The sequence below is a fragment of the Nymphaea colorata genome, chromosome 3 (genome assembly GCF_008831285.2).
Source record: "Nymphaea colorata isolate Beijing-Zhang1983 chromosome 3, ASM883128v2, whole genome shotgun sequence".
In the NCBI taxonomy this organism is placed as follows: Eukaryota; Viridiplantae; Streptophyta; class Magnoliopsida; order Nymphaeales; family Nymphaeaceae; genus Nymphaea; species Nymphaea colorata.
Genome location: NC_045140.1, coordinates 27,174,523 through 27,191,796, shown reverse-complemented (window position 1 = coordinate 27,191,796; position 17,274 = coordinate 27,174,523). Strand labels below are relative to the sequence as shown.

The window sequence follows — 17,274 nt, the reverse complement described above, 5'->3', positions numbered from 1 at the left end:
GCTTGTTTAAGTCCGTATAATGCCTTTTTAAGTTTATAAACCTTGTCTTCTTTTCCTTTAATTTTAAATCCAGGTGGTTGATCAACATACACTTCTTCATTCAAATAGCCATTTAGGAAAGCAGACTTGACATCAAACTGAAAAACTTTCCATTTAAATTGAGCAGCAATAGAAAGAACCATTCTTACTGTCTCAAATCTTGCAACAGGTGAAAACGTCTCAGTAAAATCAATTCCATATACTTGCACAAAACCTCTAGCAACCAGCCTTGCTTTATATTTTTTCACGTTACCTTTAGCATCATACTTCACCTTATAGACTCATTTTACTCCAATTGGTTCCTTTCCCGACGGCAACTTAGAGAGCTCCCATGTGTCATTCTTTTCTATGGTTTGTATTTCCTCTTCCATAGCATTCATCCAATTTTTGTCTACACATGCTTCATCAAAAGTTGAAGGTTCTATAACAGCAAAAGCGAATGCACACTTATAAATGTCATTTAAGGATCGTACCTTTCTTGGAGGAGTTTCTTCAGAAATGGATTCAATACCTTCATTGATCGTCTCCTTCAAGGCTTCATCTTTCTCCTTTGGTTCTTCGTCAATATGACTTGGATTCACTTCTTCCCCGTCAACTTGGAGTTTCATGGTTTCATTCTTAACCCAATCTCAGCAAGCTTTTTCATCAAATATAATGTCTCTTCTTATAATCATCTTCTTAGTGATAGGATTATAAAGACGATAACCCTTAGTTTCACTACTATAACCAATGAAAATGCATTTTTCACTCTTCTTATCCAACTTGCTTCTTTCACTAGGATCAATTAATGCATATGCAACACATCCAAAGACTTTTAACATACTTACATTTGGTTTGCGATTCCACCATGCTTCGAATGGAGTTTTGTTTCTGACTGCCTTTGTTGGAGAAATGTTGAGAAGATATACTGCCGTATGGATTGCTTCAGCCCAAAATTCACTTGGTAATTGTTTTTCATTTAACATGCTGCGTGCCATTTCCACCACTGTCCGATTTTTCCTTTCGGCCACACCATTTTGTTGTGGGGTCTTCCTTACTGTAAACTGTCTACGAATGTCATGATTTTTACAAAATAAACCAAATTCGTCAGACAAAAATTCTCCCCCTCTATCCGTACGTAGTATATTTATTACATTTCCACTTTCTTTTTCTGCAAACACTTTAAACTCTTTAAATTTATCCATTGCATCAGATTTGTGACTGAGAAAATATACCCAACTCATTCTAGTGTAATCATCAGTAAATAGCAAAAAATACTTGCTACCATTTAATGAAGAAGTTTTCATTGGACTGCATATGTCAGCATGAACTAATTGAAGCGGTATTTTAGCTCTCCATGATTTTCCAACTTGAAATGGTAATTTATGTTGTTTACCATAAATACACCCTTCACATACATCATCATGACAATCAATAGATGGTAGTCCATATACCATACCTTTTTGATGTAAGAGCTTCAATCCATTAAAATGAAGATGTCCATATCTCACGTGCCATAGCTTGGAATCATCAATTTTTGTCATAAAAGCATTTGTCTCAAGAGGAAACATTTTATTTCGAACCATATTTACTTTCGCAAGAACTACACCACTTTTATTTTTAATTTCACAAGCATCATTTTCAAATAAAAGTGTGTACCCTTTTTGAACCAATTGCCCAACACTAAGCAAATTTTGAGCCAACCCGGGAACGTAATACACATCATTAATAAATTTTTTCATACCTGTTTCTGATTTGATGATAGCAGTTCCTTTGCCCTTCACACTTATTCTATTATTGTCTCCAAGCCACACATCCAACTGTATAGTCTCATCAATGTCTTTGAAAAAACTCTTGTTACCTGTCATATGATTACTGCAGCCGCTATCTACAAACCAAACTTCACTCTTGCAACTGTTAGCATCCATAGTTGTAAGAAATAAATTCTCATTTTCTTCTACAAAACTAGCTTGTTGTTTTGCCTTTTCAAAACATTTAGCTTCTATATGACCAAACTTCTTGCAAAAGTTACATTGTTTTCCTCTAAAGTACTGATTTTGATTACCTTTCCCTGTTGTGTCATGGGTTTTATGGAAATTTTCATGGAATCTTCCACGTCCTCTACCATAACCACGAGTGACTCCTCTATAGCCTCCTCGTCCTTGACTCCTTCCTTCATTTCTTTGATCATAGCTTCCATTCTTCTCTTTTGAAAACTCTATCTTTGTTTGGAAAACTTGCTCTATTCCTTTTTCTGTTGACCTGTTCATACGTTGCTCATGTGCTAAAAGAGACCCCATTAGTTCATCAATAGAATAAATAGACAAATCTTTGGATTCTTCTATTGCAGTGACAACATGATCAAATTTAGAAGGAAGACTTCTTAACACCTTTTCAACCACCTTTTGCTCGGTTATGGCTTCACCGAAGCTCTTCATTTGATTTACAATAGTAGAGAGTCTAGAAAAATAATTTTGAACGGACTCACCAGTTTTCATGCAAAATGTTTCAAACTCTCTCCTTAAGATTTGGAGCTTAACTGTAGTAATCTTCTTATCTCCATGAAATTTTTGTTTGAGGAATAGCCACGCTTCACTTGACTTCTCTGCACCAGCAATAGTTGGGAAGACAGTCTCTGATACAACCTGCTGCAATACTGAGAGTGCCTTTGCATCTTTCTTCCGAAATTCCTTAACATCAATTTTCTCTATTGACTTTCCTGCTGCCTTTGATACTTTAGTTTCTGCATAACCATTTTCAACTAACTCCCAAAGATCTTGTGAAATGAAGTAAGTCTTCATTTTGATACTCCAAAACTCATAGTTCTCACCATTAAAAATAGGCACTAAGGATTGGGATAAATTGAGAGTATTTGAATTAGTCATACCAGCTATAAAAAAATAACTCTTACCAATAGCACGCGATTTGGAGTTCCTTGCTTCTGCAATGCTCCAAGATACTTGAGATGCCCACGCAACCTGGCGCTCTGATACCAAGATTGAAGGAAGTCTTTCTAACTCCCACACCAAACAACACTACAAAAGGGCACGTTAAAATAAAACTTGAAAAGACCTCAACACTTTCATTCTTTTTCTCACACTTTGGATTACATGCATGGAACTAGTATTTATAGAACAAAAGAAAAAACTACCCACTAATGCCACTTGCCAAAAAGCAGCCCCATTTTGTGGACACATAACCACTAATTCCTATTTTTATGGCTAAAGAAAAGAAACTAAAAAAAACCACCACATGTTTACACGATCTCCACTTCCACATATTTCTCACACGTTCACATTAACTAACAGAGATTAACATTGGTGGAGTTACCCCTGGGTAAACTTTTTAAAGTTAAAACAGAAGGCAGAGAAATTCAAATTTAAAGAAGTAATGGAGGACTTTTTCTGTCTTCTTGATATATACGTGGTGGACGAGCCCACCAAGCTCACCCTAGTGGATCTACTCGGGCCATCAGACACTCTCTTAGAAAGCGTTTGATCCATCGAAGGCAGCGTTCCACGGAAAGGTTGGGCGAGCACTCACATGCAAACACAAATGATGGAACGGATGGACTGTCTTCACATGACACTGAACAATGAATAACAGGTGCTCCACACTACCCACCTGATGCAAAAATACATAATGTGGCAGGGTAGCTCAAGGTATTCTGGCCTGTCTTGGAACATTTTGTAACTTCCTGATGGGCCGAGGCTTTTGAAGGAAGGAGATAAATCGAAAAACCCTCTTAGGTTACCTTCAACAGTAACACATTGTTATTATCCTATCAACCTCTCTAAAAAAAACTAGGCAGATTCATAAAGCACTCCCTATTTCATAATTCATGAGATAATAACAGTGTGTTACTACAGTCAAAAGGTCTCTCAGGTGACAATAGACTTGAGCAACCTCTGCCTCAAACTTAGCGCTAGGCATGATAAAGGGAATGTATACTGCTGGATCTCTATCCTATCCTAGCTAGTATTGGCCTCGTCCTAATATATATATATATATATATATATATATATATATATATATATATATATATATATATATATATATACACGAACTAAATTTAACACGACGGTACATTCTCCCAATTTCTAGTCCATCTACACGCGCTGTCTTCTAGGTCTAGGCGTTGTAAAGCACATTCATGTAGGTTTGGAGTTGTTGCGGTCTCTATATACACTTTAGAGAAGCTATAAATGGGTTCGGATATGATTGGATACTTGATACAAATCTGATATATTACTTCAGGTATTACACCAACCAACTACTGTTCGTTCATACGTCGGGGCCAGACCATATCTAGATCAGTCGACTTACAGCATGTATTTAGTTTAGCTCCAGATATAATTCCAGTCACCTCTTGGATCTACTAATATCGCGTAACTTCACGCATGGCAAGAATGGAATGGATCCACCCAATGTGTTCCAAGTGTAGTGGTAGGTCCTGATTTCATGTGATCCTAATGTATCTGGATCTAGATCCACAGATCAGCTTGGACATGAACTAGTGCGGCATATATATCTATGTAGGTTTAATATTAATTATGGCCGATTGCACCACCTAAAATATTAAAGTCTATTCAGCGGCTGGTCGAGATAGAATATTGGTCCAACCCGGCCGCCGTTTCCTCGGGATCCATCCCCAAAAAGAAGAGTCTATATCTAGGAAAAACACTTAACCCCTCATCATCGCCCCACTACTAAAAACAAGAGCAGCGTCTAATTGCACCAAGACCGGACGCAAGGGCGTTTCATAAAAAACCAAAATCAATCCATGAAAAAATGTTAGTAGTTTCTATGCCTAGTCAAATCGTGTCTTAGATTCTATTCAGGTACTGCTAGCTCACACCCTTAACTATGATCACATGGAAGATCCATCCCAGTCGTGCGTCCATGTGATAATTAATTTATTTCACGAACTCTGCCGAAAGATTCAAATATATTAGCTTATCTTTTTATCCAATCACAGTTAAACCTATTTACTAAGTAGCATTCTCTCTCTCTCTCTCTCTCTCTCTCTCTCTCTATATATATATATATATATATATATATATATATATATATATATATATATATAATGCCCACCATCTAGAAACACGGGTAAGCGCACATGGTACAAATTAATTTTATTGAGAGAAGTAATCAACGTCGTCAAGGTTTGAAAGAAGAGATAGAAGCTTCATAAGAAGCCAAAGAAATCCCGGGGCCTATGCGTATCTAGGGCCTATGAACCTACGTTGCTACCACGAAAAACATTGACAAGACAACATAGCAGCCTTGTGCTCCCCAATAGGACAACCATATTAATTTTTCATTTGTATAGGGAACCACCATGACAGAACCCCTGTAAGTTGGATATGTTCTTCAGAGAAGCCATTACCAGCGAGAATAGGTCCAACTGTATCCAGCCTCTCCATAATACTAACGCAAGGACGTCTTCTTTTTTCTATACCCACTGAATCTGTAGTCAGATGTACCTACGAGTCCAAATTTATCAGTTTCTTATTAACTAAATCAAGTCGAGTTAGGTTATTGGAATGGGACTCGCTAGAACTAAAGAATTAAGATTAAGAAATATGCAAGTCGAATCCCATCGCTTTGCAACCTTGTGCAAAGCCTTATCCTGGACTTGTTCTAAAAGGAGAACGCATGCATGGCTGGCTTTCTTTATTAATTTTGCGAGGCTGGAGTCCATAAATCACTTAAATACTAGAAGGAAAGAGAAACCTGCTCCTTCGAAACCGCCTTCGGATGAACTTCAAGATGCGTCTCTTGAAACACTAATGAGAGAAACCAGAGATTTTAACTGCAGCTTGTTAGCAAAAGAAAGAATTAGGCCAAAGCTCCACGAGCGGAACACAAGTCAAGTTCTTAGGCATATATTAATTCTAAAAGTAGAAAACCAAAAAGAAATATCTATAGTTTTTTAACTCATAAACCTTAGCATGACATCAAGAAAACCCTTTAGGCAGTAACTAAACAGGCCCCAAATTTTTCACCAGGACGAGGAGAAACAAACCCATGCATTTGTCCAGTTTCACTAGGATTCTCTTCGACATACAGGAGCCTTGAAGAGGCCTCAGTTTTTTCACCAGGAAGAGAGGAAACAAACCCATACGTTTATTCAGTTTCACTAGGATTCTTTTCGACATACAGTAGCCTTATGGCACAGTTGTGTTCAACGCAAAATTCAATCTTAGGACATAACAAAGTGCTTCAGACCATTGACATTTCCAGAACTCAGTCCAAATTGAAAGATTCTACAATGATATATCTAACTCAGTGTAGGCACCCAAATAGATACAGTACTGAACTACGGCTTTAGCAAGCCCCTACGAAATTAAATGCAGACGATTGATCGATGATGCATCTGTCTCAGCAAAGAGCACAAAGCACGGAGAAGCACTTCAAGGCAAACATTGCCAGACCCAGGGCATGGAGTTCTGCGGGGCAAGAGATCTCTGCTGGGTGTATACAAAAGACCTAGGAATGACAGCATGTAACTCAAGCAGATCAAAATTCACTTACTCGATTCATCAGCAGATGCAAGGCCAGAGAGCGCGAAGGATAACATATATAGAGCTAGACAGAAGTGAATCACGGTAGGTGTGTTCATAATAAGTTACATCTGCCAAGCTATCAAGATAATGATTCTAGCTACTTCGCTTCTTGAGTGTTATTCTTCGCCGGAGACTTTGTCAATGCAGCGAGCTCGTAGTTTAAGGACCAAAGCGAAATGGAGGATCACCCATAAAGTGATTGTCAAAGTAGAAGGCTGTACTGTGGGGATGATGACCATCCATCACTACAAACTGCATGTCATCTGAGGGTTTCCAGTGCCGTTTCCGCTGATTTATGAACCAGTTATTGATCTGCTTCTGGTCTAGCCCTGTGGATTCAGCTAATGCCACCTTTTCCGACTCCTGTTAAATGTCATAGCTGCTAAAGATTATTTTGCCAGAAGCCAAAATAATTATCTTTAACAAGCTCCCATGCGGTGCTTGTGATGTGTATATTATATGAGGGTAAACACGATATATATATATATATATATATATATATATATATATATATATATATATATATATATATATATATATATATATATATATAGAGAGAGAGAGAGAGAGAGAGAGAGAGAAAGAGAGAGAGAGAGAGAGAGAGAGAGAGAGAGAGAGAGAGAGGGAGGGAGGGAGGGACACGACTGGTCCATTTGGCCCCTTACAGTAGCATCCCTCATAGACAGGCTAGACAGCTTGACCAGTTGTGCTACCCATCATATAGAGAGAGAGAGAGAGAGAGAGGTTCTTAAAGCATATGCATGTGCATGAATTTGTTTAAGAAGAAGGTTGGCAGCCATGCATACCGATGGATATGGCCATTTGTAATGCACTTCCCACCAGTTCAAGAGTTTCTGCCTTGCTTCTTTGGGGAGTTTCCCTTTCTTCTTCTTCTTGGAGAGCTCCTGTTTGAGGCTTCCCAAATATCCACTATACTTCCTCAATAATCGTTGCTTGAGTTCACTTTCCTCTGCCCGAGGATCAACTTCATGAAGTTCGGTTTCTCCTCCACTACCACCTTGATCTTCTTCTGATGATCCAGCTCCCTCAACTTTGTCATCTGAGAATCACTTCATGATTAAAAAATAAGAATATTGGAACAAAATCACTGGGTTTCTTCTGCATTTTGCTTAAATTGAAGCCCCAAACCGAGGGATGAGGAATAATAAATGTAATGAAGCATTATGAACGACAACCAGCAAACCCTTCTGGTGCTACAAATACACAGAAGGTTATAACTGCAAGTATATAAACTATAGTTCTTCGAGAAAATGTTTATGACACAGAATGAGAGGCTATTCTTTTCTCATTTCTGATTCTTCCAAGACACCAAAAAACATTCCTAAGCCACCAAGCAGTTCTTCTGCATGAGATAGTTCCAAGTGGCTACTGTTGTTCCAATTTCTTACTGTTAGTCGTCCTGCAGATTCCCTGACTTTTCCAGTTTGAAATGGGACAAAGAGAAGATCTAGCACACAGTTGATTCTGATACTCCAATATACAAGCATTTATCAAATAGTTTTTTATGTTAAAAAGTACCAGAGAAAGAAACATAAAGCTTCATACCAGCAGAGAGTCCCAAAACATATTCAAAATCCAAACAAGTTGATGACAGAATAGTTGATTTACTTCAGACTAGACTTTCATATACAGGAACGCCAAGGGACTCACGTGTGATCCTCTAATGGATAAAAAAATAACTTACAACATTTCTGAATATTAATACAAAAGGACAACATTGACAAACAAGTTCTTGGAGAAAAGAAAATAAAATGGTCGGATGAAGATCACCCCTACCAGATACCGAGGATCATCACAACGTCAAGCAGACGCACCTGAAGCCAAGTACTAAGAGTTCGGGTCTAATGAATCATTATTGACTCTATTTTGTTCGGTAATAATTATGGTCAAGTAAAATCTCCGGACGAAAATATATTTGTATTGTAAAAACAATGCTAATTACTACTTGTACTAGCAGTGTATAAAAGAGGTCCACATTAATAACTTACCATCTGCTTCATTCATGAAAAGATGTGAACATTAATTTCCTCAGTAAAGTGTAAAAAAGTTAGTGATTTGAAGATCCCACTACATTCAAAAATGCAAGTGTCATGTGACGCACGGTTAATCATATTGTGCAAAACGAAGCATTCTTATTGCCCGTATCCTCAGCCATTATGAGAAAGCCAGCACACAGTTCCACAATATATAATATTGAACACATTAACTGTTTCTATCTCTTGGCAACCATAGAAAGGACTGCGATTTACCCACAATAGGACCAACAAAGAGCACACTTATCGCCTGTTCAGCAACAGTTGGCCTTTTCGAGTAGAGCAGTACATGCCCATATTTACATCTATCTTGATTTTCGTATTGTCAAGTGATAAATAAGCAAGGTAAGAGGCTGAAGCAACAATAGAGTCCAGAGGTGGGTTGAAATTGGTACTAAATCAGCCCAGAACAATAAAGGTCCAAAATATTGCTAACAATTACATTATATTCACCTCCTATACTTCTCCTAATTAACTGCCCAGCCATAAACATATCCTTGTTGCACAGTAAGACAGAAACAAAAGATAGAATTGGATTGACGTACAATCGGTCCCAAATAAACTGAAATAAGCACATTGAAGAAATTAAACTACATAGTGTTGAATAACCGGATGGAAATCCAAGAACCTGGACTAGAGCTTAACCTTCCACCACCATGAGCAGAAGTCGGATAGAGAAAAGCATAAAAACAAAAGTTTCCGTGCATCTAGCTCATGTCTATTAATCAAAGATCTACAATAACAATCCTGTGCAACAGAATGGAAGTTAGGTAAAACACAACTTTTCAAGGTTCTTGTACATACAAACCAGGAGTAAGGGAAACCATTTAAGCCAAAATGGAGATTTGGCATGTACAGCCTGCAACAAGACGTTAGGAGACTGGCCACAACATCATGAATAAAAAAGGTCCTTCGTGTTCACACCAAGCATTTTTTATGGATGATCGGAGTGTTCACATCATTCATTCGTGTTCACACCCGTAGCATAGATAGTTAACATCATCTCCCTGTTGACTTCCCTTCTTATGGCCTTTACCTTCATTATGCACTTGAAGTTTACATTTTTTCTTCATGTTTATCAAACACATACTAATTGATTACAGATCTTTATATAACGTGATATTCAAAATGCTTTTTTGGATAAATTAAGTGTGAATTGGTACGTGATCATTATGAACGTGCGCTTAAGATGATCTTCAATTGATTTCATTAAGATAAAAGCTGATAATATGTTTGCACCAGCATGACGGCACACACAAACACATGCAGAAAGGCACCCAATTAAACACATCTATGCACCAATGTTTGTCTAAGTTTGAAAAATATTGCCGTGCCATGTATTTTCTAGCATAGAGTAACAAATCACACTTCTTTTATATGGGGCATTGCAAAATCAGACAAGATACATGACTGCAAATCGCTATAATAAGTGAAAATGATCAAATATTTCTACAGAAAAATTAAGACGATCGTCGACACATCTAATCAGAGAGAAATCAGCACCATGATTGGCTTGTGACTGAGATTGTTATAGGAACGCATTGCTCTTGGCCAAGATTTGCCCGAGTCTAAATGGTCACATGGGCACAGGATAAGCATCAATATGGTAACAGTGTTCAGTGATAAACACGAGACTTGGGTGGGTATCGTACTGGAGTTGAGTTACCTTGACTGGATAGATAAACAGTAGGTTTAGGATATCAAGAGAATTCGAAAACGGACTTCTACAAATAACTATTGTATTACTGCTTGAAGATTCTGAGTAAAAACCACCGACAAGTTGGTTGTTTAATGGTGGTTTTCGAGATTTTCAAGATTTGACATATTTAGAAGCTGGAAATAACCAGCTTAAACTATGTCTGATCATTCTGTTTCAGAACTTACGTGCATCGACCGCATAAATCCAAAGAACAATGAAAAGGCTTAGAACAAGAAGATAAATCAAGATAAACAAGCGAAACGGCAGTTTTACATTTCTACTCCCTTTATTTGCATGAGAATATTTTGCATGAGAGATACAAACAGAAATCCACCGAAGGGAAATAAAATCTAGGAGAAATTTTGATCATTTTCTTTAGAAGGTTCTCACGATTCAGCAAAATCCAGCTACTTCCAGCGCATCCTTATACTCTCCCATAGAACCACAAAAATCTACATCAGACTATTTACATGCTTGAAAGCTGAAACGCAATAATCACCCCCAGGATGAAAAAAAATGGTTTGAAAAATAGATGTCTAAGTACGTACGTCCAAGTAATCGACCAACAAAGCTTATCTCAAGAAAAGATGTCATGTCTGTGTTTGGCACGTGCATGTCATTTCAAAACAAGATATAGAACAATAAATAAATAATGAAAGTAGATCCAGGCATGAAGAAGCCCTCCGCTATGGCATAGACACTTTTTCCTCGATTTAGTTATTTGCATAAAATATTACAAGGCTGATCACCAAACTCCCAGACTCATCGATTACAAGAAATACCGTCTGAAAAAACGCAACGAAGCATAAGCATATCGTACTTTAAAATTTAAACACCATAAATTATGATTCAAACGTGCGCACACGCACGCGCACAGTCCATTCGATTCTAAGACAGATTCAAAGATCTCGAATATAATACGCACAAGACCGACGATGGCGTCCCTTCTGTTCACTCACCAATCTAAGCTCTAAGCAAAAGCCCTAAACCCTTGGAAACGACCACCATCGTGCTTCCAACAGGCCCTGACGCTGTGGTACTCACAACCTGAGTACGAATGACTCCAAACGCATCCGATGCTCTCCATTGAAAATAATATATATATATATGCACATTAACTGCAACAAGATGCAGCCATGCCTCTCTCTCTCTCCTTCACGATATATGATCATGACAAGGTGAAAACCTTATGTCTTGTCAGTTCCAGAATGTGACGCCAACGGGAGAAAGAGAAGGAGAAACGGAGTCGCAGGTCACGGCCAAGTAAAGCTAATGCTGCCCATTTACGATAAATATCGTAAACGGCTCCCTCTCTCTCTCTCTCTCTCCAATATCCATTGCCATCTCGAAAAATTAAAACCTCAAGTCTTGTCACGCTAAAAGCAGAGACCAATTGTTGTGCGGAAGGACCTGCGCAGGGCCTAAAAGCTAAAGCCATGCCCAGTATAACCTGTATTATGAGAAACTCTTGTTTGTTCTTAGTTTGCCAATGGAAATTAGAGTAGAGAACGACAGAAAAGAGGCGGCAAAAAAGCCTCTTTTACGGGGTTGAGGCAAGGTGATTCACTAGAGGAAGAAACCACGTATATTATACTCAGTAAAGAAATTTTTCATTCCCTCGGGAAAGAGATTTTCGGTGAGACGCAATAGATGTTAACTTGAAAAGAATGAACTTCATGTCTTGTCCCTTTATATAATTAAACTTAAATTTAAGCTGCCCCCGACATCGGGGATAGTGAAGGATTTGAGCTGCAGATGTCTACTTTTTCTTCGAATTAAAAAACTATTTTGCTCGGATTGTGTGGACGCCTAGTGGGCGTTACTTTTTTCTCCTGCTCATTTCATGTTGGAAACCAGGAAGAGGGAAGAGAGATGGTCAACATTACCTAAAGAGAAAACTTGCACTGATCCATCACTTAATGAACTGAGCTGCGACTCTACGCTCCTCACAAACTGCATCGCTTCCTGCAGCGGCCTACTCAGTTCTTCCCGGTATTTCACAAGGACGTCATAGTAGGCATCCTGTGCTCGTGACAGGAGAGAGGGAGGGAGAGAGTAAAAAGGCCTACCCATGAAGAAAAATCTGTAGATCTGGGGGTCCCCAGAAAGAAGCCAGAAAATCAAGCGCATAAAACGGAGATCAATAGCCAAAAAAGTTACCATGAATTGATCGAGCTCTGGATCACTTCCAGAGATGGCTTCTCTAATTGATGACCGGTGCCTTTGCTCAAATTCTTGGCTGATGGCACTTAGTCTGTCGACAACTTCCGGCGGAGCACCAATCTGCACACAACAAACACAAAAAATATTTGACAGGATTTAGAAGTTTTGAAAGATCTGATACAAGGGAGGAGAAAGCCGCGCTGATATTAACCTTCTGGCAATCCATGTAGGCTTCCAACAAGCTAGAGTATTGAGGATGTGCAATGATTTTCGCCTTGATGGCTTCTATATCTCTACCGTTGCTCGTTCCTTGACGAAGGTCCCCAGATCTTTCATGACGTTCATGATCTCCTTCCTGCCTTCTCGCCATCTCTTGTTGACTTCCAGGATAGTAGTTACTGAAGGTGGTAGCGTGGGGATGGAACAAGGGAACAGCGGGAGCATGGATGCCCCCCTGCTGGTGCTGGTGCTGGTGCCGGTGCTGCTCTTCTTTTATAAGAGCCATCATGGTACTTGTGCCCGGCCCCTCTGACGATCCATGTTGGCATCCCGTGCTGTTTCTGCTGCCGAACAATGAATTTGCAGCGGTTGGAAACATGCTGCTATGGAAATGATGATCCATTTTACAGTAAATCGAAACCTAAAACTATGGAGTATGGACCTTTATTTTCTCAAAGACTATTCCTTTCTCCCACCGAGGGTACTACTGTTCTTCACCAGGGGCTGTTGTTCTTCCTAATAAATGATGATGATGATTGGTGAAGGTGGTGGCGTTTGTGGTGTCTGCTAACGCTCACGCTGCTTCTCTAGCTCCCACCCTCGCTTTTTCTCTTCAATTATTTCTGTGGATGGGACTTGGGTAGGAAGCAGGTTGAAGCCTAGGATTGAAAGTTGGGTTGCAGTGGTACTCTAGTCTGTATATAGCGTGGCATAGACTCCCTTTGTTGCATGTCAAATCCAATAAATTTCATTCAGCTGTCATCGATGACTGGGATCTGTGTGCGACTGTATCTGCAATGAAGATGTGAAGAACCCTAAGCAGTGGTGCTTGCAGTGGCGGTGGAGCCTCTGGTCTGGTGGAGACACCATGGTCTGCTTCCACGCGCACACTAGTCTCTCCCCTCTTTGTTTATTCATTGTATTTCTCCTTCTTTTATCTCTTTGTCCAGCTTGTTTCTTCCTTCTTGGCCATTAAAATCATCCCCCCTTCGTTAATTTTAACCTTTACCATCTTCAACAACTTGCTTATGAATCATGGCAGTCAGTGGCAGTGAGGTACCTAATCTTCATAAAAATCTGCCAAGTTTCTCTCAGATAGACAACCAGAAAGCGATGGTAATGACTACAGTATGCAAGACACTGATACCAAAGGAAAACCTACCCACCTTTGTAGCAACTCCACATGATCTACGAAGCAGCCGCCGATTAGATCACTCGCAAAGGCGATAGGCCCAAAAGCCGAGCATCCTTCCCTTCTATGCTTAATGGCATTTATTATTCGCCTGCCTCTAGCAACTACCTGTTCATTAGCCCCGAATGACAACCAATAATAGATAAGACAAGGAGAAGAGTAGAAACTGAAAAATTCCCTTGTGCTTTCCATTTCAAACAAGATGAAGGAGAAAACAGTCATGAAAACTAAAATATTATTCGAAATTTCCAATAGAGAAAACGATGAAAGGATACTCCCACCTTTAGAAAAAAAAGCACACGAGAGGGAGAGAGAGGGAGAGAGAGAGAAAGGAGTGATGGGGTTTACTTTTTGGGCAAGGTAATTGTGCAACAGAAAAAGCCAGAAACAATTCTGCTAACAGAGATTACTGGGGATGAGTTGCTCACTAATAATTTTGTTTAGATGGGCATGTTGCTCACGTGTAGAGAGAGAGAGAGAGAGAGAGAGACCAACAGGCTGGGTTCACAGGAGGGGTTTTTTCTTTTTCTCCTGACATGGAAGGCCCGCTGCCCCGCTGCATTACAGAGAACCCCCGCGTCTCCCGCGCTCTCTTCGGGACCCACAGCATGTCTCCTTCTGACTGCAGTCTCTGCGAAGATCAACCACTTGTTATTCTGCCCCAATTCTCCCCCGTCTTCTTCCCTCCTTTTCCCCAATACGCCTTTTCCCCTCCCCATTAACTAATCTGCTTTATGGAAAGAATGGACCCATCTGCGACACGTGTTCTAAGTTGTCCTCAAGACATCAATCCAGGATTTTGGGGTTCAGTTCGATCCCTCTCTCTTTCTATTTGGCTCTCAGTATCTGGCTTCTTTTCCTCTCCACAATAATTAAGTTTTTGATCAGGTGCTAGTGTTTGGTATTAACTGATAGTTATATAGTCGACAGATGTAGGAAAAAATGGAGGAGAATCGTCGACTTAATCGTGTTCCTAACACTGCTGTCACCATCGGTTGTGGAAGATCGAATGTTTTATATATTAGACTCCCCGAATCTTCTTTATTGAGACACAAAACTCTAAAAGCTAGACGCCCATTTCCTGCTAGAGGGCCCCATCACTAATTATCTCACCAAGTATTATACATTGATCATGTTGTGGCGCTACTGCAATGTTATATTAATGAAACATTCTTTTGTTTTCTACATCTCTCTTTTAATCGATTATTTTCTGTTTATTGGTGCAATATTTTAGTGCTTCCTTCAGTTTAGCATATTATATTGAATAACCTTGGGGGAGTGATTTCAGATGGAGATTCGGACGATCATTACCATTGGTGGGACAAGAACTAGCTGTGCTGCGGATCACATGGATGTCGACTGCATGGTCGACCATCCCATGAGTTACGCCTGTGGTTCCACTGTTAAGAGAGTTAGAACCCGGCTTCTCTGTATTTGTACTATAAAAATCGTTGCTGAGAGGTGAACAAAACCTGAGACGAAGCAGACACTCCATTGTTTGTTGTCTCTTTTATGTCCTGCTCCTTCCTTTTGTGCGGATGATATTTCTCTATCACCAGGCCCCTTCCATGGGGGGTTCCTTTCATAACTATACTTCACTATGCTCTCTGAATATGATAAATCGATGCATCAATAATTTCTAGTCAAGTTCTACGCCAAAGAAAACCAGTGGGAGCCCAAAACAGCTGTCATGAATCAGCGCCTTCTTGGCTGAAAGGATGGCAGAGATAAGTTCTGTTGTGTATAATGGTGCAGCAATCAAATCAAAAAAGCAGCAGAGTTGGTAACTTTATAAAGGGACAAAAGAAAGGGAAAAAATGATGAGATGCAGTCAAATTTCACCGAAAAAGTGACGATCCACCTTCGTCTCAGACTTTGCATAGATGGTGCAAATCGTGGACCTTACTAAATTTAATTAGTTAATCTTAGAAAGGGTACAGATGAGTGGGCAGCAACGCCGCTAAACTTCGGAGATCCGGTCCAAAAGCATGCGGGACAGTCTCTTATAATAAGGCTAGCTGTGGCTGTCACACTAGTAATCATAGTCCGACTTTTGTGTTTTTTTCTGTTGTGAGCCAAAACTTGGAGTGCTTTCATCTGTTGAGCACCTGTACCGCACTGCCATCTTGAAGGCTTGGAACTTAACCCTCTCCCTCTACACAGCCCCATACCAAAATCCAACCTACTTGCAGCATAAACTTTAATTCCCAAGTAGGGTATCACGTTTCCTTTGTAAATATGTAAACTTTCATCATATCTCTCTATCTCTCTCTCTCTCTGTAGCGCACTGAACACAAGTCTAGCGGGCAATAGGTATCACGTTTCTTTTGTAAATGAAAAACTTTATCATATCTTTCTCTCTCTCTCTCTCTCGATTTGGAGGATTGAAAGCAAACAATAAATAAAAGAGCTTTGGAAGTGACATGATTCCGGTATTAAATTTCATCGATATTTCACTGGAAAAATTGGTAGCATTCACAGGATGGAGACCTACGGATACCTTGCATCCACCTCCTTCAAACATCATGTTACTACCTAACTATTATTTCAAAAGTCCCGTCCATGACATCGTTTCAGTCTGATCTGATGCTTTTCCAGCCCGCGTTGTATAGTCGGGTGTGGCTGTTTCCTTTGTGTCTGCTCTTGGGTGTAACTAGCTATCGGTAGACTCTAGCTAGCTGCTCAAGTTCTCTGCTTGTCTAATTTAAGTGGCATCATGGTCATCTCAGTCTAACCTTAGAAAGAGACCGATTGATGATGCATATTTTTCAGTAAGTTGTCAAAACATTCATTAGAAGAACGAAAGTATATGTGTTAGCGAACTAGATTTTTCTAGGCATGAAAATCTTGAACAGTAGAAGCAGTATGAAACCACTTAGATAAAGCTTTGCCAGAACAGAAAAATCTTATAAAGCTACGGTGAGGAAAACTTAACTTTTATTTTATAGTACCACAGCAGTTATCGGTGTCCTTTCCAGTACCAAGCAGATTAAATATGCACTCTTTTCAGCTGGAAAAGTTTCTAGTTTAAACTGTCGATGCTTTAATTTGTTTTTCAAACTTCACCAGGCGCATCAAAAACTTGAATATGTTTTCTGGACTTTTGGTTGGTCTGAAACCTCGCGGATGGCAAGGGAGAGGAAACCCATAAAAAAGGTGTTTTCAATTTGAGGTGCGCAGCAAGTAGATCAAAGGAGCAAAAACTTTCCAGCTTTTTCCTAGACAAAGAAAAACCTCTCGTTCTCTCCCTCCCCCTTTTCTTGGTTGGTATATAAGATTGGGTTAGGCTGCAGACCCAGTTTTGTTCCATGCAAAGATTTCAAATCTGATGAGGATGGATCCCACTCTGGGGTTGTCCTT

The 17,274-nt window shown here is 39.6% G+C and overlaps 1 protein-coding gene across 3 annotated transcripts; it reads right to left on the bottom strand.

Annotated features, from left to right (window-relative positions):
- Nucleotides 1-6,199: 6,199 nt before the first annotated feature.
- On the bottom strand, nucleotides 6,200-14,261 carry LOC116250683 (homeotic protein knotted-1-like). 3 transcript variants are annotated; one of them, XM_050077079.1, is made up of 6 exons: nucleotides 14,196-14,261; nucleotides 12,715-14,022; nucleotides 12,501-12,623; nucleotides 12,227-12,362; nucleotides 7,394-7,647; nucleotides 6,200-6,950 (listed from the first exon to the last, which is right to left on the bottom strand). In XM_050077079.1, the coding sequence occupies exons 2-6, from the start codon at nucleotides 13,123-13,125 to the stop codon at nucleotides 6,747-6,749; spliced, it is 1,128 nt and encodes a 375-aa protein (XP_049933036.1). In that variant the 5' UTR covers nucleotides 13,126-14,022; nucleotides 14,196-14,261; the 3' UTR covers nucleotides 6,200-6,746. The 3 variants fall into 3 exon arrangements, with proteins under 3 accessions (XP_049933036.1, XP_049933037.1, XP_049933038.1); XM_050077080.1 differs by lacking the exon at nucleotides 14,196-14,261 and having other exon boundaries at nucleotides 12,715-13,799; nucleotides 13,889-14,022; XM_050077081.1 differs by lacking the exon at nucleotides 14,196-14,261 and having other exon boundaries at nucleotides 12,715-13,782; nucleotides 13,889-14,017.
- Between the last annotated feature and the right edge of the window lie 3,013 nt (nucleotides 14,262-17,274).